Genomic DNA, 27,463 nt, shown 5'->3' on the forward strand with positions numbered 1-27,463 from the left:
TCAAGTTCAAAGCTATCCCAGGCACAAAAGGACCTGAGACTCTTATCTCCAATTAACCTCTAGAAAAATGGAAAGTGGGGCTTGGCTCAAGGGTAGGGTGGTAGCCTTGAACTAAAGAGCTCAGGGACAGTGTCCAGACTGAGTTCCAGCCCCATGACCCACAAAAAACAGTAATAATATTTAAAAAACAAAAACAAGGGGCCGGGAATGTGCCCTAGTAGTAGAGTGCTTGTCTAGCATGCACGAAGCCCTGGGTTTGATTCCTAGTTACCACATACACAGAAAAGGCTAGAAGTGGTGCTGTGGGCTCAAGTAGTAGAGCACTAGCCTTGAGGAAGTGCAAAGTCAGTGCCCAGGCCCTGAGTTCAAGCCCCAGGATTGGAGGGGGGAAAAAAAGTCTTTAAAATACACGTGTGGATATATAAAGAATCAGTTCCTTGGGAAAAATGGGGTTGGGAAAATACAAAAATGCCATGCACTAGGCCTTTAGGTTGGACCCTCAGGACTAGGAAAAAGACACTCCAGAGCCAAGTGAAAGGTCCTCCTGATGGCTAATGTGGGACAATGTTAACAACAAAATTGAGCTGCAGCACTAACATGAGTCCATTTTGATATGACTGTATAAATAGGGAGAAGTAATATATCCTCCCTACAGCACAATTCTAAATGTTAAATAGAAATAAGTGAATACAGCAGGGCAATGGTAGCTCATGCCTGTAATCCAAGCTACTCAGGAGGTGGAGATCTGAGAACCATGTTTCAAAGCCAGCCCAGGCACAAAAGTCTCATAAGACTCTTACCTCCAACTAACCACCAGAAAACTGGAAGTGGCACAGTGGTTCAAGGGGTAGGGCGACAGACTTGAGCTGAAGAGCTCAGAGACAGTGCCCAGGCCCAGAGTTCAAGTCCCACAACTGACAAAAAAAAAAAATGAATGCTTGGCAAACACCAAATATTAGTTGCAGGCAAGAACAACCCACAGGTGCCAAAATTAATAGAAAAAAAGAACATTAGTTTCAAGTATACCCTGAAATTACCTACTACAAAGGAAAAAATAATTTACAGTGGAGATATTTAGAAGGTGTCAGTTTAACCAGTGATTAAAGTTATGAGAAAGCTGTATCAAAATCACACGCTAGTAAAATGCACTGAAAGAGGCACAATACTATATGGCACTCCTGCCAAACAATACCCTCAATCTAATGGGAAATTTCATCAGTACAATTAGAAGGGCATTCTATAAAATGACTGGCCAGTGTTCTCTCAAAGAAGCCAGGTATGTTGGTGGACACCCGCAATCTCGGCTGCTCAAATGGTGAGGGCAACATTCCAAATTCAAGGCCAGCCTGAGCAACTTAGCAAGACCCTGGGGCTCAAAATAAAAACAAATATAAAAAGACAGGGCTCGGGCAAAATGCTTGCCTAGCCAAGTGTAATGCTCTGGGTTCAATCCCTAGTACCAAAAAAGAACCCCTCTCCCCCCAAAAGACAGGGCTAAACCACTGACATTATGCCAGAACACTATAATTCTGTGGTATTTAAAATAATTACATAATACTTTAGAACTGTCATTGGCTAGAGAAACTAATGACAACAAAATACAATGTGGATCGCATTGGATGTTGAACAAGAAAAAGATAATCAGCACAATTCAAGTAAGGTCTATAGGTTAGAAAATGTAACAATATTTAGTCAATCGTTACTGGTCTTTATAATTATACTGAAGTTATACAACATGTTAATGTTGCAGAGAAGTATTATTTTTGAAGAAATCTACAACTGTTTCAAAGTAAGTTTTAAAACATGGAACATTTGGAGAGAAAAATCAATCAAATATATCTAAAATTAAAGTTAGAGGATATAAGACTTATATTTTGTTCATTCTAGAAGTTTGAAAGTATGACACTGATAAAGACTGTTCCTCTCATCAACAAAAAACACTCAGCTAGCTAAAACTCTGATATTCAAATATGATGAAGCAGAACCAAACCTTGACAATAGTTAAAATTCCCAGAGACAAAGTTGTCCTAAGAAAATTAGTTTGGCTGCATTTTGAGTTTTCACTAAACTGATTTTTTGGAACCATCTCTAGGTTTTATACCACAGAAAGGACCAAGATCCTGAAGCCTTCATACTAGAGGAAGAGATAAATAGTCTCGGTACACACTCTAGTTCTCATTCTCCTCCCAAAAATCTGAGATATTTTAAAGAAATATACTTTCTACATGTAACACGAGACTGGGAAGTACGGACCTGACCCACTGGGGTGCTAGCATTTCAAATAATAATAAATCATTTAAAATCATCCAACAGAATACCCAACTAGAATCCAATGTGGGAAAATGTAAGTAAAACTGCTTTAAAATAATGGTAATAGGATTTTAACTTAGCCTCATACTACCTAAGCAGGTGCTTTACTACTTAAGGCTCGTGCGAGCAGGTGCGCATGCATGCATGCATGTTGGTCCTGGGGCTTGAATTCCAACCTGAGCTTTTTTATACAAGGCTAGTGCTTTACCATTTGAGCCACCACTCCACTTCTGGGTTTCTGGTGATTAACAGGAGATAGGAGTCTCACAGATTTTCCTGCGCAGGCTGGCTTCAAACTACAATCCTTTTATCTCAGGCTGAGTAATTAGAATTACCAGCGTGAGCTACCTGTGCCTGACCTAAAATTGCTTTACAATTTGCTTTTCTGTGGATATTTCTTTTTTGAAGGCTAAACAACCCCAAGGAGTTCTATGGAAATCACACAAGTCAGGGCTAAAAATGGACATCTGGTGTAACTTCATACTGATGACAACACCAAGGATTCCCAATTCCTTTTTGAAGGAGAATATATTTCAAAAGGCTTGGCAGATAAAAATATCCAGAAATACCATACTATGCCTTTGATAAGCAAAACTCTTAGCAGAAAGGGTCAAACCATAATGCTAATTACAAATCAACACTAATTCATTTTACTGGCTCTCTTAACTTAGTAGACTGAGCTGTGTGAAAAGTAAGTCATCTGAGAGCAAAACTGTCTACCAATACTATAAACCAAATTTCAGAATCCTTTCAGCATAATTAACTCTTCAAAGTTGAGACATATTAAGAACTAGAAACATTTTGAATCAGAGATCCTTTCAAACCTGGGGAATAAACAAAAATGAATCAAAGAAGTTCACAAAGACCCCAGCCCACTGGCATTTCATTTAGGAAATCTGCATCCATGTAGAATGCTGTCTAAATAAACCATATTTTGTATTAAGCCCTTACATCCTTGAGTACTGGCTGCTACCTCCTTTGTACTTAAGACAGCTGGAGAGACTTCTATTGAGCTAGCATGGTGTGTGGTATAATAAACACAAGTATCTACTGAATGAATGATTTAGCAGAGGTTCTATCTTCCCTGGAAAGCATCCAGAAACAAAGCATTTGGAACATTTGCCTATCTTGTTTTGCAGAGGCCACAGTTATCCAGCTCTAAGTACATAACAAGCCTGAACCATTTTCTCTCAACACAATTTATCTAAAATGAGTCGCTACTGCCTCTCTTAAAACTCCTTACACTCTCCAAATCTATCCCAGAACACAGCAGACTTAAATAATACTAAATGGTACTAGAAGTGATGCTCAACAGGATCTCACGTTTATTGAGAAGTGATTAATGGTAAAAAGAAAGGCAATGCCCTTTCCTCATTGGCTGAACAAGAAACTGAAGAAACATTCACTACACATTTTACAATATTTTTCTCTTCCAAAATGCATTTCTGAAAACAAGTTTTTACCACTGTTCTTAGGTTTGAAATCAAATTAATCCTGACTTCATCAGTATAATGTACAAGAACAGAACATTTCTTAGGACTCCTAGTACTTTACTTTGAGTAACAAAGGGTCAGATAAAATGAACCACCCTTATAGACAACAACCTTGGGTAACACTGTTAAATTCTCCTAGACAAAAATTATTCATAAAAATGTTCTTCCAGTTCGGAAGGGAAAAATCAAATTCCCACTTTCTGGGGTGGATGCCCCAAACCTTCGAAACTCAAGTGTTCTCCAAGTGCAAATGTCAAAATGGGAGGAAAGGGTTTAAAAATTAGAGAAAACTGTATGCACTTACGGACTTAAAAATCCGAAAAACATAGTAAAAAGACAAAACAAAGCATTATGCTCTGAAATCACAACCAAAGCCAAAATAAAAAGGACATTTTTCACCTAAACTACCTAGAGGGATTTTTTGTTTAGTTTTTTCTTTTTCTTTTTTTTTTTTTCATTTTCCAGTTAAGTCCTATGTCTTTTGTGAAATTCCAATACTTAAACTGCAAGTCTGCAATCGTCTCTGAAGTCAATGAAATTAAGAAACAAGTCCTAATTCTCTTGAAGGTCATCTTTTCCATTTAGGATATGCAGACGCAACCGTTGCTGCAGTCAGTGCAGAACTGCCTTTTATTTCCCACGACCTTGGCGTTCCTATGGAAGTAAGAAAAAAATTACATAGTTAATTATCTAAACATGCTTCATTCAACATTAAAATTTGTAGAATACAATTTCGTCATTTATACTGGATAAAAATATGTTCATAAAGCCAGGCGCAGGTGGCTCACACCTGTAATCCTAGCTACTCAGGAGGCTGAGGTCTGAGGTTCAAAGCCAGCCAGGGAATGAAAAGTCCACCAGAAAACCAGAAGTGGCTTGTCCATAAATAACCTGATGTGTGTATATGTGCATATCTGTGTCTCCTCTCCTGGGTTTTGTTTTGTTTGCAAGTAAAGTTTATTGGGGTATGTTCCTGGGCAAACCCAGTGAGGTTATACCAGGTCTAGCCGCAGCAGGGTCTCCTAGGTCTTGAATTCAGAGCCTCAGTGCTATCTCAGGTTTTTGGTTTTTGTAGAGTTTTTTGGGTTTGGGGTTTTTTTTTGGCCAGTCTTAGGGCTTGAACTTAGGACCTGGGCAATGTCTTTTTTTGTAGTACCAAGGAATTGATCTCAGAGCTTTGTGCATACTAGGCAAGCACTCAACCACTAGGCCACACTCCAGGCCCCATTTTTTTTTTTTTTAAACCTACTTTTCAGTGGTTAATTGGAAATAAGACTTTCTTCCCTAGGAGGGCTTTCAGGAGAGTCTGAGTTCAAGCCTTCTGAGTAAGTTAGTGTTCACAGGCATGATAAAATAATCTGTCTTCTTTGTTGTTTGATGGTGATCATAAGGCTTGAACTCAGGGCCTGGGCACTGTTTCCAAGCTTTTGTGCACAAGGCTAGTAGTACTCTACCACTTTGAGCCATAGAGCCATTTCTAGTTTTTTTAGTAGCTTACTGGAAGTAAGAGTCTGACTAGCTGGCTTCAAACAGCAATCCTTAGATGTCAGCCTACTGACTTACTAACATTATAGGCACCTAGCATTTTACTTCTTACAAACTTAAACATCCCAAGAAATACAAAGTTGCCTTTAGACTTTGAAAATCTATTTCACAACTAAACAGACTCATTTAGCTATTATACCTGGTTTAGGCTAATTAAGCATTAGCCCAACTAAACTATGGCATAATGAAGTAGCCAGACAAACACATAGACTCAAAAGAAGGGGAGAAGCATACTATATCCTAAACCAGTCTGTACTGCAATTCCCCACATTAATCACATGGTCACGGACGTGTTCACAAATTCAAATGTCTTTTCTGTAAAGCGAAGATTAATGACATTTAGAGAAAGCTTAGTCCATCATGGCAGGAAAGAAAATCATCTATACAGAGAGAGTTTAAAATCTTAAGAGTTAAATTTTGAAGACTATAATACTGAAGTATTCCGTGAAATAAAGATTAAATGTTAATTTTCTTAGTAATAATCTGATTCCTTCAAAAACAGATCCTGAACACTCACACATATAACACATTATCTGACATAAAAGGATTTTCAAAACAGGAAACAACTCAGCTAGGGGCAAGGCTCAAGTGGTAACAACACTTGCTTAGCATACAAAAGGCCCTGGATTGAATCCTGCTGACCCTCATATGAGGGGGGGAGGGGGAGTCTGAAATTCACAGACTTTGCTCTTAACAGAAAAAGCATTAAGTGGTCAAGGTCTAAACTTAATTTTACTACTTCCCCTATGATAATTACAATCCTGATATATGATTAAAGAAACAAAAAAACAAAAACGGGGCCAGAACGGTGGCTCACGCCTGCCATCCTAGCTACTCAACAGTCTAAGATCTGAGGATCCTGGTTCGAACCCAACTCATAGCTTGAAAGTCTGTGCGAATCTTACCTCCAGTTAACCACCACAGAACCAGAAGTGGTGCTATGTATGGCTCAAGGGCTACAGCTCTACCCTTGAGCTGAAGAGCCCAGGGACAGCACCCAGGTCCAGAGTTCAAGCCCCACCACTTACCCACCCACCCCACCACCAAAAAAAAAAAAAAAAAAGCAGTGTGGGCTAGAGTGGGCCTAGAACGTAGCCTAGTGGTAAAATGCTTGTGTAGCATGTACAAAGCCTTGAGTTTGATTCCTTAGTACCATATACACAGAAAAAGCTAGAAGTGGTACTGTGGCTCACGCAGCAGAGCACTAGCCTTGAGAAAGCTCAAGGACAATGCCCAGGCCCTGAGTTCAAACCCCAGGACTGGCAAAAATAAGAGAAGAGGAGGAAGAGGAGGAGGAGGAGGGAGAAGAGGAAGAGGTAGAGCACTAGCCTTGAGCAATAGAGAAGCTCAGGGACAGAGCCCAGGCTCTTAGTTCAAGCCCCATGACTGACAAAAAAAAATAAAGTATAAGGAGCCAGGTGCTGGTAGCTCACACCTCTCAGGAGGCTGAGATCTGAGAATCATGGTTCAAAGCCAGCTTAGACACAAAAAGTCCGTGAGGGCTGTGAGTTTGCCTAGCATGCACGAAGACGTGGGTTCTATTCCTCAATACCACATACATAGAAAAAAAGCCAGAAGTGGAGCTGAGGCTCAAGTGGTAGAGCCAAGGGCAGTGCTCAGGCCCTGAGCTCAAGCGCACAACTCCAACTCGGGGGGGGGGGGGAGGGGGGGGGGGGCCGCTGGAGTCCATGAGACTCTTACCCCCAATTAACTACCAGAAAACCAGAAGTAGTGTTGTGTCTCAAGTGAAAGAGCAATAGCCTTGACCTAAAGAGCTCAGGGACAGCATCTAAGGCCCATCGTTCAAGGCCCTTGACTGATCAAAACAAAAAAAAAAAAACTAAGTTTCTCAGACTATTGTACCCGACTATTGTACCCAGAACTAGCTTTGAACTACAATCCTCTAATCAGCTTCCTGAATAGCTAAGATTATAGACATGAGACACAACAGTGTCACACTGACAAAGGTTTTTTTAATACTCAGTCTAAGGCTGGGAATATGGCTTAGCGGGAAAAGGATTCCTCAGTACCATATAAACAGAAAAGAAGCACGCCCAGTGGCTTACGCCTATAATCCTAGCTACTCAAGAGGCTGAGATCTAAAGATCAAGGTTCAAAGCCAGCCTGGGCACAAAAATGGACCTGAGATTCTTTATCTCCAATTAACCTCTAGAAAACAGAAAGTGGGGCTAGGTTCAAGGGTAGGATGGTAGCCTTGAGCTGAAGAGCTCAAAGACAGTGCCCAGGCGGAGTTCAAGTCCCATGACCCACAAAAAAATAAAATAATCAGAAAAGGCCAGAAGTGGCGCTGTGGTTCAAGTGGTAGAGTGTAGCCTTGAGCTGAAGAGCTCAGGGACAATGCCCAGGCCCAGAGTTCAAGACACACACACACAGAGTCAATCCCACACTCAACAACAAAACAAAAAAACCATACACCAACATTTTACTTTTTGAGCTACCATACTAGAGCTTGAACCCAGAACTAGAATTAAAAATTTGAGCCACTGGCTGTGTGGTAGGGGTAGACAGAGGTGCATGCATGCATGTGGCACACCTGCCATACCATACTGGGGCTTGAATTCAGGGCCTCAAGGTCTCACATTTTGCTTAAGGCTACCACTAACAGCTGAGCCATAACTACAGTTCCAGTTTTTTGCTGGTTAATTGTAGATAAAGAGTTTCAAATGTTTGTCCATTTTGTTTTCTAACATTTATCCTCAGATCAGCCTCCTGAGTAGCTAAGATTACAGGTATGAATCACTGGCACTCAGCTTTTAGCCACAGTTCACACTACTTCAAGACAGCCAAGTGGCTAATGGCTCCTACATTTTCTAGCTTAAACAAAGTGTCACAGATTTGTGTGCCTGGGATGGTTTCAAATTAGGATTCTCAGCCTCTTAAGGAAGCTTAGAACAGACATGAGCCACCAATGACCAGCTAGTTAGAAATCTTGAGAAAGCTATTCTAAGTTGTCTGTAAAAGGTAATTTTTTTTTTCCTTTTTGGTGTAGGTCATGTGGCTAGGACTCAGGGTCTGGGCACTGTCCCTGAAATCTTCAGCTCAAGGCTATGGCACCTTTGAGGCACAGCACCACTTCTGGTTCTCTAGTGGTTAATTGGAGATAATCTCCAATTATCTTAATTGGAGATAAGGACTTTAGCAGGGCAGTGGCTCACATCTGTAATCCTAGCTACTCAAGAGGCTGAGATCTGAGGATCAAGATTCAAAGCCAGCTCTGGCACAAAAGGACCTGAGACTCTTATCTCCACTAGAAAATGGAAAGTGGGGCTTGGCTCAAGGGTAGGTTGGTAGCCCTGGAGCTCAAGAGCTCAGGTATAGCACCCAGGCCAAATTCAAGCCCCATGATCCACCAAAAAAAAAAAGGTCTCATGGACTTTAGTGCCCTGCCTGGCTTTGAACCATGACCCTCACATCTCAGCATCCTAAGTAGCTAGGATTACAGGCTTGAGCTACTGCACCGGGCTTGTAAAAGGTAATTTTACAGTAAACTTCAAAGAGACTGAAAAATACATGAAAAGGATCTATTATAGTGATATCTAGCAAATTTCTAAACATGGGTAAGTTACTAGTGGTAAGAGGAAAAAGGTAGTATATATACAATATTTAACTGTATATACCAATTGTGTAGTAAAGCTCAGAGGGAAAATGGCAAAATAAGTTTTGTCCTGAGATATTTTGTCTTTGTCAGTCCCGGGGCTTGAACTCAGGGCCTGAACATTGTCCTTGGGCTTTCTCAAGACAGTCTACCACTAGAGCCAGCGCACCACTTTGGACTTTTTCTATATATGTGGTATGGAGGAATCAAACCCAGGTCTTCGTAAATGCTCTAGGCAAGCATTCTACCACTAGGCCAAACTCCCAGACCCTAACTGAGATTATGAGTGACTTTCTCCTCCCCCCCCTACCCTCAGTCCTGGGACTTGAACTCAGGGTCTGAGCACTGTTCTTGGGTTTTCTCAAGGCTAGAGCTCCACTTGAGTCACAGCACTATTTCCATGTATATGGTATTGAGGACAGAACCCAGGTCTTTGGGCATGGTAGGCAAACACTCTATCACAAAGCCAAACTCCAGGCCCCTCAGTCTTTTAGTTATAACTGACTATAATTTACAATGACCAACATGAACTTTGCAAATTGATACAAACTTTGCATATGCCAGGTTTTGTTGTTCTATATACATGCATACATTTCCTAAGTTTTTTTTCGGAGGGGTAAAAGGAGGATTGAAGATGTAGAGCACTTGTGTGGCATGTGAAAGGCCCTAGGTTCAATCTTCAGTACCATTAAAAGAAAGTTCTAGGTGGTATTGAAAATTTTAAAAAATAATTTACAAAAGTCAAAAGCTTACGTATCTTCTTCAATCACTACATAAGCAAAAGAGCCAAAATTTGTGTATTTATACTATTTTCAATGAGACTTTGCCTCATTAAGATCTACTAAAATTTAAAATGAGAACACAGTCCTTGAGAGAATGGTTCCCAAGAATCTCCCACTTCAAGTCATGTATAAAACATGCCACAGTATGAGAAGTAAAGGCACAGTATTTGCATGTAACTATACAATCTTTCAATACACTTTTACCTCTGGTACTAGAAATAGACTTCAGAACCTTAAAAATGCTAATCCAGGGCCGGGAGTTTGGCCTAGTGGTAGAGTGCTTCCCTAGCATGCACAAAGGCCCGGGTTCAATTCCTCAGTACCACATACATAGAAAAAAGCCAGAATTGGTGCGGAGGCTCAAGTGGTAAAGCTCTAGCCTTGAGAAAGTCCAAGGACAATGCTCAGGCCCTGAGCTCACACCCAGGACTGGCAAAAAAAAAAAAAAAAAAAAAAAGCGAATCTAATACTCTGCTTCTGAGCTTTATCTCCACACTTCAAAACATCTTTAGGTTTTTGGTTTTGTCAGTCCTAGGGCTTGAACTCAACGCCTGGGTACTATCCCTGAGCTTTTGTGCTCAAAGCCAGCAATCTACCACTTGAGCCACAGCTCCACTTCCAGCTTTCTGTGGCTAACTGGAGATGAGTGTCACAGATTTTCCAGCCTGAGCTGGCTTCAAACATTGATCTCAGATCTCCTGAGTAGCTAAGATCACAGGTGAAAGCCACTGGCACCTGGCTTTTACTGAAACAAAAGGCCTTTCAGCATGCTAGCCAACAATTGTACTTCTGCCCTAGACTATCTGCTTTTAAGTAATTTTGTGGGCGGGGAGTTTGGCCTAATGGTAGAGTGCTTACCTAGCATGCATGAAGACCTGGGTTCGATTCCTCGGTACCATATGCATAGAAAAAAGCCGGAATTGGTGCTGAAGCTCAAGTGGTAGAGCTCTAGCCTTGAAAAAGTCCAAGAACAGGGCTCAGGCCCTGAGCTCAAGCCCAGGACTGGCAAAAATAATACAACACGAGGTTCTGAATTCTTGAGGGAGGAAGGGGAAAATGACCCTTTCTCTATATATATCCCACAACTCAAATTTGTGGCTACTTCATCTTTCCACTCTTTCCCTACCCTCCTTTCAGAACTAATTTAGGTACTGCATAAAAAATTTCCCGATGACTCTTGGCCCTAACAAGTCTTGCTATTCTCTTTTCCTGCACTTGGTTTCATATTGCAATATTAGCAATTTAATATACAGTAGCCTACACTGTTCATGTGACATGTCATACATCCTTGCTAATGTCTACCCATGGGTAACTGGAATTAAATCAGTTCAACTAGGAATTAATTATTTAGCAAAAATAAAAAGCATCAGAACAATATTTGAGCTACTTTTGTTAGAACTAAATTTTTTTTCAGAAGGTGGCAACAGCATTCAAACTTAAAACTATTAAAACCTTTTCTAGCCAGGCAAAGTAGCTCATGCCTATAATCCTAGCTACTCAGGAGGCTGAGATTTGCGGATCCTGGCTCAAAGCTAGGCAGGGCACCAAAGTCTGTGAGACTCTTATCTTCAATTAATCACTAGAAATCTGAAATGAGAACCGTACGGCTGTAGCCTCGAGCTGAAGAGCTCAGGGACAGAGCCCAGGGCCCAGAGTTCAAGCCCCACAACTGACCGAAACAAAAACCAACACCTTTTCTGTGGAGAAATGAGTTATCCTAGCCATCTATACTCAGGTCCTTTTCCTTGCTTATTTGCAGAATTATAGGGTAGAGAAAAGCAAAGTAAAAAGTGACAGCTTGTTACCCCTAATTCTAGATTTTTCTGTTTATGTGGTACTGAAGAATTAAATCCTGGGCTTCGTGCATGCCAGGCAAGCACTCTACCACCAAGCCACATTTCCATCCCTCAAGCCCCACTTTTAAAAATTCATGTCACCTAGCAGATATCACACTAGGGGAGATATTTCAAAGGGCCGGGAGTTTGGCCTAGTGGTAGAGCGCTTGCCTAGCATACACAAAGACCCGGGTTCCATTCTTCGGAACCACATATATATAAAAAAGCCAGAAGTAGTGCTATGGATCAAGTGGTAGAGTGTTAGCCCTGAGAAAACTCAAGGATAGTACTCAGGCCCTGAGCCCAAGTCAAAAAAAAAAAAAAAAAAAAAAAAACACCCACCTACTCATTTAAGCCTGGTGCGGTGGCTCACACTTGTAATCCTACTCAGGAGACTGAGATCTGAGGATCCAGGTTCAAAGTCACCCCAGCACTACAAAGTCTACAAAGTCTTGAGACTTTTATCTCCAGTTAACATCTAGAAAACGAGAAGTGGGGCTATGGCTCAAGGGTAGGGCAGTAGCCTTGAGCTATAGAGCTCAGGGACAATGCCCAGGCCCCTAGACCCACCAACACACATACACACAACAACAACTACTCATTTAAGAGTTGGTAGCTAGCAGGGCACTGTTGGCTCACGCCTGTAATGCTAGCTACTCAGGAGGCTAAGATCTGAGGATAGCCATTCAAAGCCTGCCTGAGTCTAACAGTCTGTAAGACTCTTATCTCCAATTAACCACCAGAAAAACTGAAAGTGGCGCTCACTGAGGCTCAGTGGTAGGGTTAGCCTTGAGATGAAGAGCAAGAACAGTACCCAGGCCCAGAGTTCAAGACCCAAAACCAGCCTGCCCCCCCCACCCCCAAAAAAGCCAAGATGCTATGGCTCAAAGTAGTAGACACTGGTCTACTACAAAAATAAGCTCAGATAGTATTCAGGCCCTAAATTCAAGCACTTGCACGAGCACAAAAAAAAGAAAGAAAAGAAAAAAACCCAGCCTCTTCTTAAATATATTAGGTTAATTTTTCATATTTCTCATTTCTCCAAGTCTCTTTTCAATACATTATCCCAAATTAATGATTAAGCTGTTGAAAAAGACCACATTGTTCATATATTTTTTTTTTGGGGGGGGGGCCAAATCCTGGGTCCTGAACTCAGGGCCTGAGCACTGTCCTTGGGTTTTCTCAAGGATAGAGCTCTACTACTTGAGCCACAGCACCACTTCCCGATTTTTGAGTATGTATTTTCCCTGGTCCCCGTATTGCTTTAATTAATTTAGTGTAATTCTTACAATTTGTAGTTTAGCCACATGTGGGGGCACATACTTGTAATCTTATCACACAAGAAGCTGGAGTAGAAGAATATCAAGCATTAAGCCAAAAATTATAGCTTAATATTTGTTCGGTGAATCTATGTCACTTGAAGCTTTTCACAATCATTACCATTTTGTTACATCTTTGTTATGGGGACTTTATGTATGTTGAAATATAGAATTAAACAGTTATAGGACTTCAAAAATAAAGTACACACACACACAAACAAACACACATACACACACACACACACTTTAAAGAAATTGGAGGCCTGAATTCAAGCCGCAAGCCCTACACACACACACACACACACACACACACACACACACACACACACACACACTCCCTCCCTCCCTCTCCGAAACTATAGAGACCTAAATTCAAGACCCAGGACTGGGGAGAAAAAAAAAATATTGGGGCGGAGAGTGGTTGAGTGCTTGCCTCGCATGCATGAAGCCCTGAGTTCAATTGATTCCTCAGTACCACATACACAGAAAAAAAAAGCTGGAAGTGATGCTGTGGCTCAAGTGGCAGAGCATTAGCCTTGAGAAGGCTCAAGGACATTGCCCAGATCCTGAGTTTCACCCCCAGAGAGGGGGTGGGGGGGACATCTCAAACTGGTTCCATCTACCATAACAACATTTTTCATTTTCTCTTTCCTTCTCTTTAGTTTTCCAATTATTCAGATGGAGAAACAACAAAACATTTATCCACAGGACCACAGAGTTTAGCATTTTTCTTTAGTATTCCCTACTAGAATACTTTACTTCCTTTATCATTACCTGTATTTAAAGGGCTAGATATATAAAAATAAACCAACTAGCTGGACACTAATGGCTCATCATCCTACTCAGGAGGCTGAGATCTGAGGTCTACGGTTTGAAGCCAAATTACGCAGCAAAGTCATATCCAAATTAACACCAGAAACTAGCTATTTCTCAGAAGTGGTAGAGTGCCAGCCTTGAGCAAAAACAAGCTGAGGTACAGCACCCAGGCTCTGAGTTCAGCGACCAACAAAAACAAAAATTAAACCAACTGTTTTATAAAGGTTCTAAAAAGTCAACACTAACAAATGATCCTTTTCTGCCAGACTATTTCAAAGTAAAGTCAAAATTCCAGATAGTCTCTAAAGGAAAAACGTTTCAAACCTTTTCAGAGGATTGCATCAAAAACAGCCTGGCCACAAGCCTCTTAAGACTTGTTTCCCAGCCTGGAGTTTGGCCTAGTGGTAGAGTGCTTGCCTAGCAGGCAGGAAGACCTGGGTTCAATTTCTTAGTACCACATACATAGAAAAGCCAGAAGTGGTGTTGTGGCTCAAGTGACAGAGCACTAGCCTTGAGGAAAACTCAAAGATAGTGTTCAGGCCCTGAGTTCAGTCCCCAGGACTGGCAAAAAGAAAAAGAAAAAAGAAAAGATTTGTCTCCCAAATAACCACAATAAAAAGCAGGACTTCAGGACTAGAGGCATAGCACAAGTAGTAGTACCCAGATAAGCAAGCTCCAGCAAGGCCTTATGTCCATGTGGTTGTGCCAAGATATATTCCCAGCCATGGAACTACAGAACAGTTGTGACATCATCTTCAGAATGATGTTAATTTACTTAAGTTTTTTATTGAGTTACCACCTTATTTACCATGAAGATTTTTTTTTTCATTCTTGTAGGCAGGCACATACACAAACCACCCTCTAAGTTGAATGCTTCAGTGAGCTAAGACCCATTTTTAATAAAATTTGCTTCCTCCTAAAAGCAAAATAAAAACTGTGAGAACAGTCCACCAGCAGCTGTATAAGGATGTTAAGGATAACAATAACCAAAGGAGTACAATATAGACTGAAATGACACTGGGGCCTACAAAAATCACAGGGAACCAGGCACTGTGGCTCACACCTGTAATCCTAGCTACTCAGGAGGCTGAAATCTGAGGATCAAGGTTCAAAGCCAGCCTGGGGACAAAAGGATCTGAGACTCTTATCTCCATCTAACCTCCAGAAAATGGGAAGCGACGCTTGGCTCAAGGATAGGGTGGTAGCCTTGAGCTGAAAAGCTTATGGACCGTGTTCAGGCCAAGCTCTAGAGTAGCATGCACAAAGCCCTTGGTACCACTTACACAGAAAAAGCCAGAAGTGAACTGTGGTTCAAGTGGCAGAGCACTAGCCTTAGCAAAAAGTGCCCAAGGACAGTGTCAAGCTCCAGAACTGGCAAAAAGAAAGAAAAAGAAAAGAAACCACAGGGACTTTCATGAAACCCCTGTATTCCTCTTTGCACAAAGCAAACCTAAAAGTAATCCGACACAAGAAAAATCAAACCTTTTGTTCCTAATTCTAATCTGGTATGTTGTATGTGTTTACCATCAAAAGAACAATGAGAGCAGTAGCTCATGCCTGTAATCCTTAGCTACTCAGGAGGCTGAGATTTGAGGATCAAGGTTCAAAGCCAGCCCAGGCACAAAAGTGTTGGGAGCCAGAGTGGACTCAAACTGTACCTTGATTTGCATCAGACAATTGCTTTATTGTCTTATTGTTTTCTGGCCTTATTCTGTTTAAATGACCTGAGATTTACCATATGACTGTAACACCTGGAAGTTCCCTGGTTTCAAGAAGGGATATAAGCCTTGAGGGGCTACAGTTTTTACCTGGACTGCAGACCTCCCGGACCCCATGTGTTTGTCTCTCTTCTATTTTTTCCAGTCCCTGCCCCCTATTTCAGGAACCCCAATTTGCTGCCGGTATGCCCCGGCACAAAAGGACCTGAGACTCTTATCTCCAATTAACCTTTCTCTAGAAAATTGGAAGTGGGGCTTGGTAGGGTGGTAGCCTTGAGCAGAAGAGCTCAGGGACAGAGCCCAGGCTGAGATCAAGCCCCATGACCCACAAAGAGAGAGCACACGCACTATCAAGACATGCATTAGGAACTAGGAAATAGGAATCACCATGGAAATCATTCCAAAAAAGAACCATCAGGGGCTGGCAGGGTAGCCTAGTGGTAGAGTGCTTGCCTAGCTTGCAAGAAGCCCTAGGTTTGATTCCTTGGTATCACATACACAAAAAAAAGCTAGAGGTGGTGTGGTGGCTCAAGGGGTAGAGTTTCAGCCTTGAGAAAAGCCCAAGGACAGTGCCCAGACCCTGAGTTCAAGCCCCAGAACTGCCAAGAGGAGAGAGAGAGAGAACCATCAGTTATCTTTTTTGGGGGGAGGGGGAAGAGGGGGAGCCGGAAATAGAGCCAGGACCCTCATGCAGACTAGGCAAGCGCTCTACAACTGAATCTTATTATAGTTACCTCAACAAAGCCCTGAAGTTTTTATTATGTTCATTCTATGAATATAGTATTCCCCTATTTATATGAAGCCCAATTATCATGCACTGAAGCATGTTAGTGAATTTAATCCAAATATAACGATTACAACTCAAAAAGTATTTAAGCAGGAGGCTGAGTTCAATACCTAATTACACTTCTTACATACACACAGCCTGATGCTGGCGGCTCATGCCTGTAATCCTAACTACTTAGGAGGCTGAGATGTGAGGATTGCGGTTCAAAGCCAGCCTGGGCACAAAAAGTCGGTAAGACTCTTTACCTCCAATTAACCACCAGAAAGCCAGAAGTGGCGCTGTGGTTTAAAGTGGTAGAGCACTAGCTCTACCCCACCCCACCCCCCAACACACAAAGTAGGGCTGGAATCTTACAAAAAACTTCAATAATCTCGGAGTTGGTGGCTCACACCTATAATCCTCAGAAGCTGAGATCTGGAGCCTGTACAAAAGAGTCCATAAGATTCTTATCTTTAGTCACCAAAAAGTCAAGAAGTAGAGCTTTGGCTCAAATGGTAGAGCACTAGCCTTGATCAAAAATAAGCTCGAGGACCTGAATTCAGGCACAAAGACCTGGGTTCGATTCCTTGGTACCACATACATAGAAAAAAGCCAGAAATGATGCTATGGCTCAAGTAGTAGAGCTCTGACTTTGAGAAAGCACAAGGGCAGTGCCCAGGCTCTGAGTTCAAGGCCAAAACAGGAAAAAAAAAATACATACATATATATATATATATATATATTCATTCTTGTCCATAATCTTTCCTACATTTCAGAATGTTTGAGTTGAACACTGGTGGTTCAAGCTGGTAATTTCTAGCTACTTGGGAAACTGAGATCTGAGGATCACAGTTCAAAACCAGCCCAGGCAGAAAATTCCTTGAGACTCTAATTAACCAGAAAAAATAAAGCCTCAAGTGGAGGTATGGCTCAAATGGTAGAATACCAGCCTTGAAACAGGGGGGGAAGGGGGACGCAGTGGCTCATGCCAGTAATCTTAGCTACTCAGGAGGCTGAGATTTGAGGATCAAGGTTCAAAGCCAGCCCAGGCACAAAAGAACCTGAGACTTCTATCTCCAATTAACCTCTAGAAAACAGGAAGTGGGGCATGGCTCAAGAGTAGGGCAGTAGCCTTGAGCTGAAGAGCTCAGAGACAGCACCCAAAACAAATGGCAAGATTCAAGCCCTATGACCCACAAAAGAAAAAAAGAATACCAGCCTTGAGCAAAAAAAGCACAGAGACAGCACCCTAGGCTCTGAGTTCAAGTCTCAGAACTGGGGACAGATGAATGGAAATATAGATCTACAATTCCACTTTGGGTTTCTTCTTGTTACATCTGAATCAGAAGAAAGAGGCGGTCTTTTTTTTTTTTGGTCGGTCACGGGACTTGTGCTGTCCCTGAGCTCTTCAGCGCAAGGCTACCACTCTACCCCTTGAGCCACAGCCCCACTTCCCAAAGGTGGTTCTTTAGGAATGTTAAAAGCAAGCTGAGCATAAGTGGCTCACAAATACTACTAAGCTACCCAGGAGGCTGAGCTCTAAGAATCAGTTGGAAGCCAGCCCTTGACTCTAATCTCCAATTAACCATAAGTAAGCTGGAGAGGAGCTATGGCTTAAGTGGCAGAGTTCTAGCCTTAAGCAAAAGACCTCAGGGACAACACCTAGGCCCTGAATTCCAGGCCCCAGTACCACTACAAAAGGAAAAAAAGCAAAAAAAAAAAAAAGAGAGAGAGAGAGAGAGAGAGAAATTAACTTTTTCTGGGGATAAACTTTTCTGTGACAGTGTAGAGTGCTAGCCCAACATTCACAACACCTTAGGTACTGTAAATTTTCTAAGAAGTAATTGAGCTGAATAGAAGAAAGCTATGAAAAACACTGACCACTCAACTATTGTAAGAAGACATATTTCAAGGGTTGGAAATAATGATAAACAATCATAAAATTCCATCAAAGCCAAAAATTACTGTTTTCTCTATGATCTCACAGCCTCAATCTTTCTTCCTGAAGTCTCCATCATTCTATCCTTGGTCAGTGTGTGGCTTGCACTATCAGCCTGGGTGCTGTCCCTGAGCTCTTCAGGCTCAAGGATACTGCCCTGCCCCTGAGCACTGTCCCTGAGCTCTTTAGCTCAAGGCTGCCATCTTACCCCTTGAGCCACAGGCCACTTCCTTTTCTAGAAGTTAGTTGGAGAAAAAAGTCTCATGGACTTTAGTGGCCGAGATGGTTTTGAATGTCAATCCTCAGATCTCAGCCTCCTGAGTGGCTAGGATTAAGGTGTAAGCCACTGCGCCTGGCTGTTTCTGCTTTTTTTTTTTTTTTGGCCAGTCCTGGTCTTGAGCTCAGGGCCTGAGCACTGTTCTTGGACTTTCTCAAGGCTAGAGCTCTACCACTTGAGCCTCAGCACCACTTCTGGTTTTTTCTATGTATGTGGTACCAAGGAATCGAACCCGGGTCTTCATGCATGCTAGGCAAGCACTTTAACCACTAGGCCAAACTCCCAGCCCCTCTGCTTTTCTTTAAGCTTGATTTCTGTCCTTTTCTAATGTTCTCACATTTCCTTCACAATAAGATTCAAATATTAAGATCAATTATACTTTCATAAAGCTTTGAACTATTAAATGATACTGTTATTTACTGAGCTTTCATTGGACAGTCACTCTAAGACTTCTCATGTCTCTGGTTCCTTCTCCTTCCCTAAAAAAAAATCGTAACAATATAGTAAGCTAGGACTGGGATATACATAAGCTCAATGGCAAAGCATTTGCCTAGCAAGTGCAACATCCTGAGTTTGATCCCCAACACCAAAAAAGAAAAGACAAAAAGAAAGAAAAAAAGAATGGTAAGCTGGTTACCTTTTTAACACTTTCTTCTTCCTCTTGGCGTTTCTCATAGTGTGAGAAGTCATCAAAAATGGAAGTGGTGTGCTTGTAGCTGGCTATGATTTTCAACACCTGCTTAGCTTTTTCCAGAGGCACTTCCTGAGTGTCCCTAGAGTTGGTCACTGGTTTATTCTCGTTGTTCTCTAGACGAATGTGTCGCAGTTGGCTATTGGGAACGTCCTTCACAAAAATCCATCTGACATCAAAACGACCCTTCCATTTGTCCTGGGACCACACACCTGCACATGTGTTGTAGTCCACAGCAGATTTCATTTCTGCAACTCCACAGAAGTGTCCACTGCCGTTGACACTGAAAAGTAGGTAAACGGGGCCTTTCCCGTTCATGGACCGGTAAGCAGCATCCAGTCTCTTGTTACCATGCTCTGTGCTGCACCAGATGTTATATTTAATGGACCGGTGGATATCGTCCTCAGAGTAGCTCTTAATGATGAAAACCCGGCCATGTTTCAGATTCCAGTCAAAATCCTTAGGGTTATAGTTATTAATGGACCGCAGCTTCTCCAACACTGGGTGAGGTTCTGAAGGAGCAGATCCAGAACCAGCCTGAGACTGTCCTACTCCATTACCATCCACCCCATTATGACCGAACCCACTGCCACGGTTCCGAGGTGCTACCCAGCGGGCTGGCTGAGCTGCTTGTTGCTGGACTGAGAGCTGGGCAGGCTGTGGTGGAGGTGGAGGCAACGGCTGTGTCTGTTGCCCTACTGATGTCTGAGCCACTGGTGGGCTATTGTTGGCCTGCTGACCTACAGGCTGGGGAGAACCCTGGGATGGCTGACCTATATTCTGAACCAAAGCCTGTGAAGGGGCTTTTGCCACAGGACCCTTGTTATCCCAAGTTCCAATATCCATGTTATGCTTTATTGGGGGTGGTGGAAGACTTGATCCTGCAATGCCATTCTTGGTCTTCAGCTTAGGTTGCTGTTTTGCAGGCTTGCTAGCAATATCAGCCCAAGATGCTGGTTTTGGAGGCGCAATGGTAGCTGGAGGCAAACTACTGGAAGCCACGATGTTACTGGTAATGGATCCACTACCAACAGCAGAACCTACAACTTTTGGAACACTGCTTGCAACTTCTGTGCTACCCAGCTTCAGTGCTGCCATCCCTTGGTCTATAGTATTCATTCCAGGAGCCTTATTGAGGGTCTCATTGGCAAAAGCTGACTGTCCATCAATCATGGCTCCACCTAAGGAGCTAGGTGCATAAGCATAATTGCTACTATATCCAGAGCTCTGAGTAGACTGTCCCTGAGAACTGTTATTTCCCCATGCTGAGAAGTCAATCCCACTGGGAAAGAAATTAAAACCATGCTGGCCAAGAAATGGAGTGCTACCTAGGGCTCCTGGTTGCCCAAACATTGCATCTGGTAGGAAGTGGGGCTCTCCGTTGCTCAGTTGTCCATAAGAAGTTAGATATGGCATGGCTGTATCACCCCCAGTAGACCAAGCAGCTTCACCCAAAGAATAAGAAAAGCCAATAGAGGGACTGTAGTAACTGGGTAAGTATGAGTCTGACATGGCAGTATATGCATTATTCTGTGGAAGAAAAAAAAAAATGATGCAAATAAACCAAAAGTAACATCAGGACAGTTCTTTCCCGTAAGTCACACAAGTCAAATATTTCAGCCATTACTACAAACAATCTCTATAAACTCAAGATATTTTATCCATTTTGTGCCAGGGCATGAACTCAGGGCCTGGACTCTGTTCCTGAGCTTCTTCTCTTCTGCTCAAGGATAGCACACTGCACTTCTGGTTTTTGGTGATCAACTAGAGATAAGAGTCTCACAGACTTTACTGCCTATGCTGGCTTCAAACTATGATTCTGAGATCACAGCCTCCTGAGTAGCTAGGATTGCAAGCAGGAGCCACCAGTGCCCTGCTAAACTCATAATAACCAACTAGCTCTGCAACTGAAGGCATGGCTCCAGTGATAGGAGTGCCTGCCCAACAAGTGCAGTCTTGAATTCAAACCTTAATGTGAGGAGGGGGAGTAGAAGGTGACTTCGCATTTCAGAAATGGCATATCAGTGCTCAAGAGTTCCCTACCTAAACCACTTTAACAGGTCTGCGACAAAAGCAAAAAGAACTAGAAATTTCAAGATCTAGCCCAAATGTCCTCACTATTAAAGCAAAATGCAATGTTCACTATATATATAGTTTACACTGCTGGCAAACCATCAACAGATGTCACTCTTTAACTACAACCTGAAAAGGAGACAGTGTCTTCCAGAGGACCCAAAATAAGAAAAAAGTATTGTTGCCTATTTGCTTCACCCATAAAATAGAAATAAGAAAATATAATCCTAAAGATTAACAGTCTAGGCTGGGAACAATCTAGGCTAGTGGTAGAGTGCTTGCCTAGCAAGAAAGTCAACAGTCTATAGACTTTAAAATATCCTAATGTGAATTTATATACACATTAGGATACAGATTATACTGTGAAAGCCCTGATCATTATTTCAGTTTGTTCAGAAGAACCATTATTTTAAAATAAATCGTATAACTCACAGTCTAATTCCTTAAAAGCCAGAGGTACAAAAAGAAAAAGGCTCCAAACATAAATACAGCTCAACTCAAATTAGAAGAGTTTGCCACAACTTTAATAGTTCTGGTATTACAAAAATCCATTAATTCTGGAAGTGATGCTGTGACTCAAAGTGGTAGAGCACTAGCGTTGAGCTGAGGAGCCTAGCATCAGCACCCAGGCCTAGAGTTTAAGCCCCACAACCACTGCCCCCCCCCAAAAATCCACTAACAGGCTGGGAGTGTGGCCTACTGGTGGAGTGCTTGTCTATTATGAACAAAGCCTTGGATTTGATTCCTCAGTACCACATAAACAGAAGCAGGAAGGTGGCTCAAGTGGTAGAACACTAGCCTTGAGAAAGCCCCAGGACCAGTGCCCAGGCTATTGAGTTCAAACCCCAGACTAGGAAAAGAAAAAGATCCATTATCAATTCATTAGCTACCAGTAAGTTGCTCTGTTCTTAAAAAGACTCATGGATATACAAAAGTACTTCAGGCCCTAAGCTTCTATTATCTCATGCCATAGCGCTTATTCCTTAGCCACAAAACTATACCACCTCAATATTCAAAACTTTTAGGTGATTTGATTAAAAAAAAAAAAAGCTGTGCTTTTATCCATTTAAATTTTCCTTACAAGTTAAATTTTTGAATAGTAACCCCCTTTTGTACAACTACTTAAAAGATAATAAAAATTAAAAAGAAGCCTTTCCGTATGCCCTCAAGTTTAAATTTTCAAATTGACTTCTAAACTTTAAACAGACTCAAATCTATTACATGTAAGAAACTCATTCTGGTATGGAAATGTGGCTTAGTGGTAGAGTGCATACGTGAGGCCCTGGGTTCAATTCCTTAGTACCACATAAATATAAAAAGCCAAAAGTGGTGCTGTGACTCAAAGGATGTCCTTAAGCAAAAGAAGCTCAAGAACAATGCCCAGGCCCTGAATTCAAGTCCAAGGAAGGAAGGAAGGAAGGAAGGAAGGGAGGGAAGGAGGGAGGGAGGGAGGGAGGGAGGGAGGGAGGGAGGGAGGGGAAGGGAAGGGAAGGGAAGGGAAGGGAAGGGAAGGGAAGGGAAGGGAAGGGAAGGGAAGGGAAGGGAAGGGAAGGGAGAACAGAATAGAACTCGAGTGTTGGTGGCTCATGCCTATGAGGCTGAGATCTACGGATTTTGGTTCAAATCCAGCCCTGGCAGGAAAGTAGGTGAGATTCTTATCACCAATTAACCACTAGAAAATGGGTATCACACTGTGGTTCAAGGGACAGACCGGTAACCTTGAGCTGAAGAGCTCAGAGTCAGCACCCAAGCCCAGAGTTCAGTCCCCAAGAGAGACCCAAAAAAAAAAAAAAAAAAAAAAAAAAGAACTCAATGAAGTACTCTAACACTCTAACATCAGGTGATAAAAAACTTGGGTTTAACCGCTGGGTTCTACTGTCTCATGGCTCTAATCCTATCCTATTGAGTATAGGCTGAGACCGTAGGACTGTGGTTCAAAGCCCAGGTACAAGTAGCAAGAAAGTCCTTGAGACTCTTATCCCCAATTAACTACCAAAACAAAAAACAAAGTAAGCTGTGAGTAGAGCAGTTAACAAGTCGTACAGCACTAGCCTTGAGTAAAAAAAAAAATCCAGGGATAGCATCAAGGTTCAAGTCCTAGCACCAACTAAACAAAAACTAAATAAACAAATGAAAAAAACTGATTTAATAGTACACGAACTGAGGCTGGTATCATAGCTCAAATGATAGTTGGCTTAAGGGATGCCCAGTACCATTAAAAAAAAAAAAGTTTGACATGTGTGAGTCTGGGTAGGACAACCAGCACCATAACCCACAAAAAAATACATTGGGGGCCAGGAGTTAGGCCTAGTGGTAGAGTGCTTGTCTAGCATGCAAGAAGACCAGGGTTCAATTCCTCAGTACCTCATACACAGAAAAAGCTGAAAATGCCCGGCCCAATCGCTCATGCCTGTAATCCTAGCTACTAAGGAGGCTGAGATCTGAGGATAAAGGTTCAAAGCTCGAGGGCACCAAAGGACCTGAGATTCTTATCTCCAATTAACCTCTAGAAAAATGGGAAATGGGACTTGGCTCAAGGGTAAGTCCCTGGTCTTAAGCTGAAGAGCTCAGGGACAGCACCCAGGCTGAATTCAAGCCCCATGACCCACAAATTAAAAAAAAAAAAAAAAAAAAAAAGCCGCAAGTGGCACTGTGGCTCAAGTGGTAGAGCGCTAGCCTTGAGTGCTCAGGCCCTGAGTTCAAGCCCCAGGACTGGGCAAAAAAAAAAACATTAGTTACTCTAGATAATATGCTACTAAAAGAAAAGAAAAAAATCCCTAGAGTCATTCTTCTTCAGCTACTTACCCAGGATTTATACTTTCCTCCACCTTTTTCAAACAGACATTTAAGCTTTGGCTTACTTGACAAAGAAAAACAAAACGCACTTAATATTATAGACTATGCCAAGACATAGGTGAATGTCTACACCTGAACTGGCAGGTTCCCACATGCCTCAAGAGCCTGAAAATCTGAATTACACAATGTTTTACAAGAACTACCTAGAATTATGTTTCTTAATGTTCCCACTCTCCCTGTTATCATGATTATGTAAGCAAACTACTTCAATAACAGGAACCTATTAGTAGTCTATTCTCTACTTCCCTACTCTTCTTGGTCTTCTAGTTGACTGTTAAAACTTTTTTTCCCCAAGCACTTGCTAACTAGTTTCTATGTTTTCCATGCAGAAAATTTCTCCAAAAATGTAAGAATCATCTCCAAAGATACTCAAATATGGGTAAGTACTAATACAGCAAGTTACTTATGACTATTTTATATTGGGTATGTTATGATTTATACAATGTCCCATAAACGTGTTAATCTTTTAGGGTATCTTGGAAGAGATAATAGCAATTCTCTCTCATCTATTAATCTGCAGAAATGTATTAACTAAAAAAGCCTATGACTGACTTTGGGACCTGAGATAATACAAAAAAAAACTGCTCAAAGCAAACAAGTTTTTACATGAACAGAACACATTAGCAGAACCTACACACAACTTATCTTCATACTAGAAGACATTATCATATAAATACCTCTACCCACTAACCACTGGGATACACCCCAAGCAGGTACTCTCAACATTTCAACTCTGACTTTAGTCTATGCTAAATATTTTCACCTTCTTTAACTTTATTTCAAAAATGCCAGACCTCACCTCAGTGAGAAGTCAGAGGTATACAAAGTTGTATGTTAAGTATACAGCTCAACTCAAAATACCAAGTAACCAACTTCAAAATAGTTCTCATAAATTAAGTACACACTAGTGACCATAGGAAGAAAGACAGCCAATTTTGTAGGAATGAAGTTGAGATGATTTTATACTAGAATTTTTCCCATCACATGCTTACTCCAATTTTCCTAAAAAGTTTTCTGGGATGAAAATTCAGAACAATTACTAGGTTAACCAGCAAAGGCATAGTCTTAAAATTTTTGACTGCTATGTTCTTTTTAAAGATACAACTACAAACAAGCATTTACAGTTAAGATACAATAAAATGTCGTCAGTATCACTTAAGTTTTGCTGAAAAGTGGGCAGAAAATCCTGTCTTAACATTTGTTCACAACTGTCTTATAACAGGTTAATAAAGTATGAAGAAAGTGATTTCCTCCCTCTGCGTTTACTGGAAGATCAGAGAAACTTAACAGTACACAATGCACTTTCATTAGAAGTGTACAATAGTCAACTACTCACGGGCCTTGCCTGTGGACTCAAGTAAGGTTCAAAGTCATCATCGTTCAATCCATCTTTTTGATGTACAGATCCATTTTGCACTAAGAAAAAAAATTCTAATTAAGAAGGTACCAACCCTATCATCTCCCTCCCAAGTCAGCCAAATATATACTACCCAGAAAAAAAAAACTAAAAAAAAAAACCTTTCCTAGTTCGGAGACACAGTTTGAACCTACAAAGGGAACACAGATGAGAGTGAAGGCTGAAGCAGAATCTGTCAGTGAACACGTCTCCCTCCTGGCGGAGCATGTTTAATCGAAAAAGGTCATTTTACTGGCTCGTCTAGATTTCCATTCCTCCCGCTCCCCCTCCCCCATCCCATGTGAGTTACTTCCAGAAAGTGATCCACGAGGATGAAAAACAAAGGCCTCCTAAGATCTACAGGAAGCGAAGGACCTGGGGCTTTTCAAAACCGAATCCACCCCCACCCTTGATGAAATTAGTCCTGGGGAACTAAAACGCTGCTCCTCAGCTGCGAGAACACAAGGATAAGGGTCAAATACTTAGCGCGAGGCACCTGCGAACTAAGCAGCTTCCAAAAGGTCCTCTCCTCGGGGCACTTCCCGGAGACCCCCCATCTCCCCGACGTCCCCCACCCCCGCCTCCCCGGGCAACCGGCCCCAGCACGGTTTACCTTTGTTTCCTTGACCTTTTGGTCTCTGCGGGCGAAGGGAACGTGAGCCGAGCAGCAAGTTGTCCGGGAAGAAACGGAAAAGGAAAAAGACAAATGAGCGCAGGGCCCGAGACGGGAATAAAAGGAGCGGGCCCGAGGGGTGGTTTCAGAGACGGTGATGGTGAGGGGGAGGCTGGAAACGGGGGGCGGGGAAAGGCGCTAGGCCGGCGGGGCCCCGGGGAGAAAAAGCGGGGGACGCGCCCGCGGCGACGCCGAGGCAGCAGCGCTTCAAGGAAGGGGAAGGAAACGAAGAAGGCAAACCAGGCCCGCGGAGGGGAGGGAGCGCGGCGCGGCCGGTGGGCTGCGAAGCCCCGGGGAGGAGCGGGAAGAGCGGGCCGGGCGCGAGGCGCTGGGCGCGGCCGGCGGGAGAGGCCCGAAACTCGGCCCGCGAGAGGCGCCACCGCGGCTCGGCCTGACTGGGGGCGGCGGGCCCGGGCCTAGTCGGACTCCGTGTCGCCTCACACAATGGCCGAGACATGCGGGCTGGGCCTGTACCTGCTCCAAGAGGCTGCTGGCCGACATGGCTCTCGGATCCTCTCGGGTGGCGACGGTGGCGGATTCTCCTCAGGGCAGCGGCGGCAGCGGATGAGCCCCGGCGGCGGGAGCAGGCGGCGCGGCGGCGGCTTTTGTCCCTGACACTCGGGAGCCTCGGCGGACGCAGCAGAGACACAGCGCGCGGCTCGGGCTCCGGCTCCGACTCGGCGGCGCTCTAGCCCCGCAGCTCAACGCCCGTCTCTATGCTCCCGCGCGCGTGCCCGCTCCTTCCAGCCGGAAAAAGGGAGTCGAGCGACGGAGGCGGGCGGCGCGGGCGCGCGCGCCGCGCGGCTGGAGCGCTGACTCTCACATTCACTCACCCACGCGGAAGGGGCATGGCGCGAAGCACCCCGGGAAGGAAGAGGCGGAGCCGCAGCGCCCTCTGCTGGGTCGGAGGAGCGGAAGCGGCGCGCGCGGCCTCCCTGCCCCCACCGCCTCCGGACTGGGGCCTAGAGAGTGAGGGTCGCACCTCGAGCTTTTGACTAACACCTGGGGAGAGGAGCCCTTTAGTTTAAGAAAACCTGCAAAAAAAAAAAAAAACAGTTTCACAGTTTGGGGTTGGCCTTGCAGATCTTAAAATAACAATGCTTCCCAGCTGCAAATGACACCCCCTCCTCCCCCACACACCTCCACTTAGGAGGGAACCCATAAAGAGGCCTAGAGCCTAGGGAAACTTCTTGGGGGAGACATCCTGCATCCCTGGGAACAAAGTTACCTTCCGCTGTTAGGGGTTTGCAGGGTACCGAGGGGTTTGCAAAGACACACACACACACACACACAACACACACACAAATATCCAGTCTCCTGGGGGTCGGGGAGAGAGGGGAAGAGAATATGTAGTCGTT

The 27,463-nt window shown here is 43.1% G+C and overlaps 1 protein-coding gene across 1 annotated transcript; it reads right to left on the bottom strand.

Annotated features, from left to right (window-relative positions):
* Positions 1-3,612: 3,612 nt before the first annotated feature.
* Ythdf2 (YTH N6-methyladenosine RNA binding protein F2) lies at positions 3,613-26,801 on the bottom strand. The gene is made up of 5 exons (XM_090335433.1): positions 26,580-26,801; positions 26,046-26,070; positions 25,373-25,452; positions 19,054-20,637; positions 3,613-4,457 (listed from the first exon to the last, which is right to left on the bottom strand). The coding sequence occupies exons 1-5, from the start codon at positions 26,604-26,606 to the stop codon at positions 4,434-4,436; spliced, it is 1,740 nt and encodes a 579-aa protein (XP_090191559.1). The 5' UTR covers positions 26,607-26,801; the 3' UTR covers positions 3,613-4,433.
* Positions 26,802-27,463: the final 662 nt, after the last annotated feature.

This window comes from Megascapheus bottae, chromosome 6 (genome assembly GCF_031878675.1).
Source record: "Megascapheus bottae isolate mThoBot1 chromosome 6, mThoBot2.hap1, whole genome shotgun sequence".
Lineage (NCBI taxonomy): Eukaryota > Metazoa > Chordata > Mammalia > Rodentia > Geomyidae > Megascapheus > Megascapheus bottae.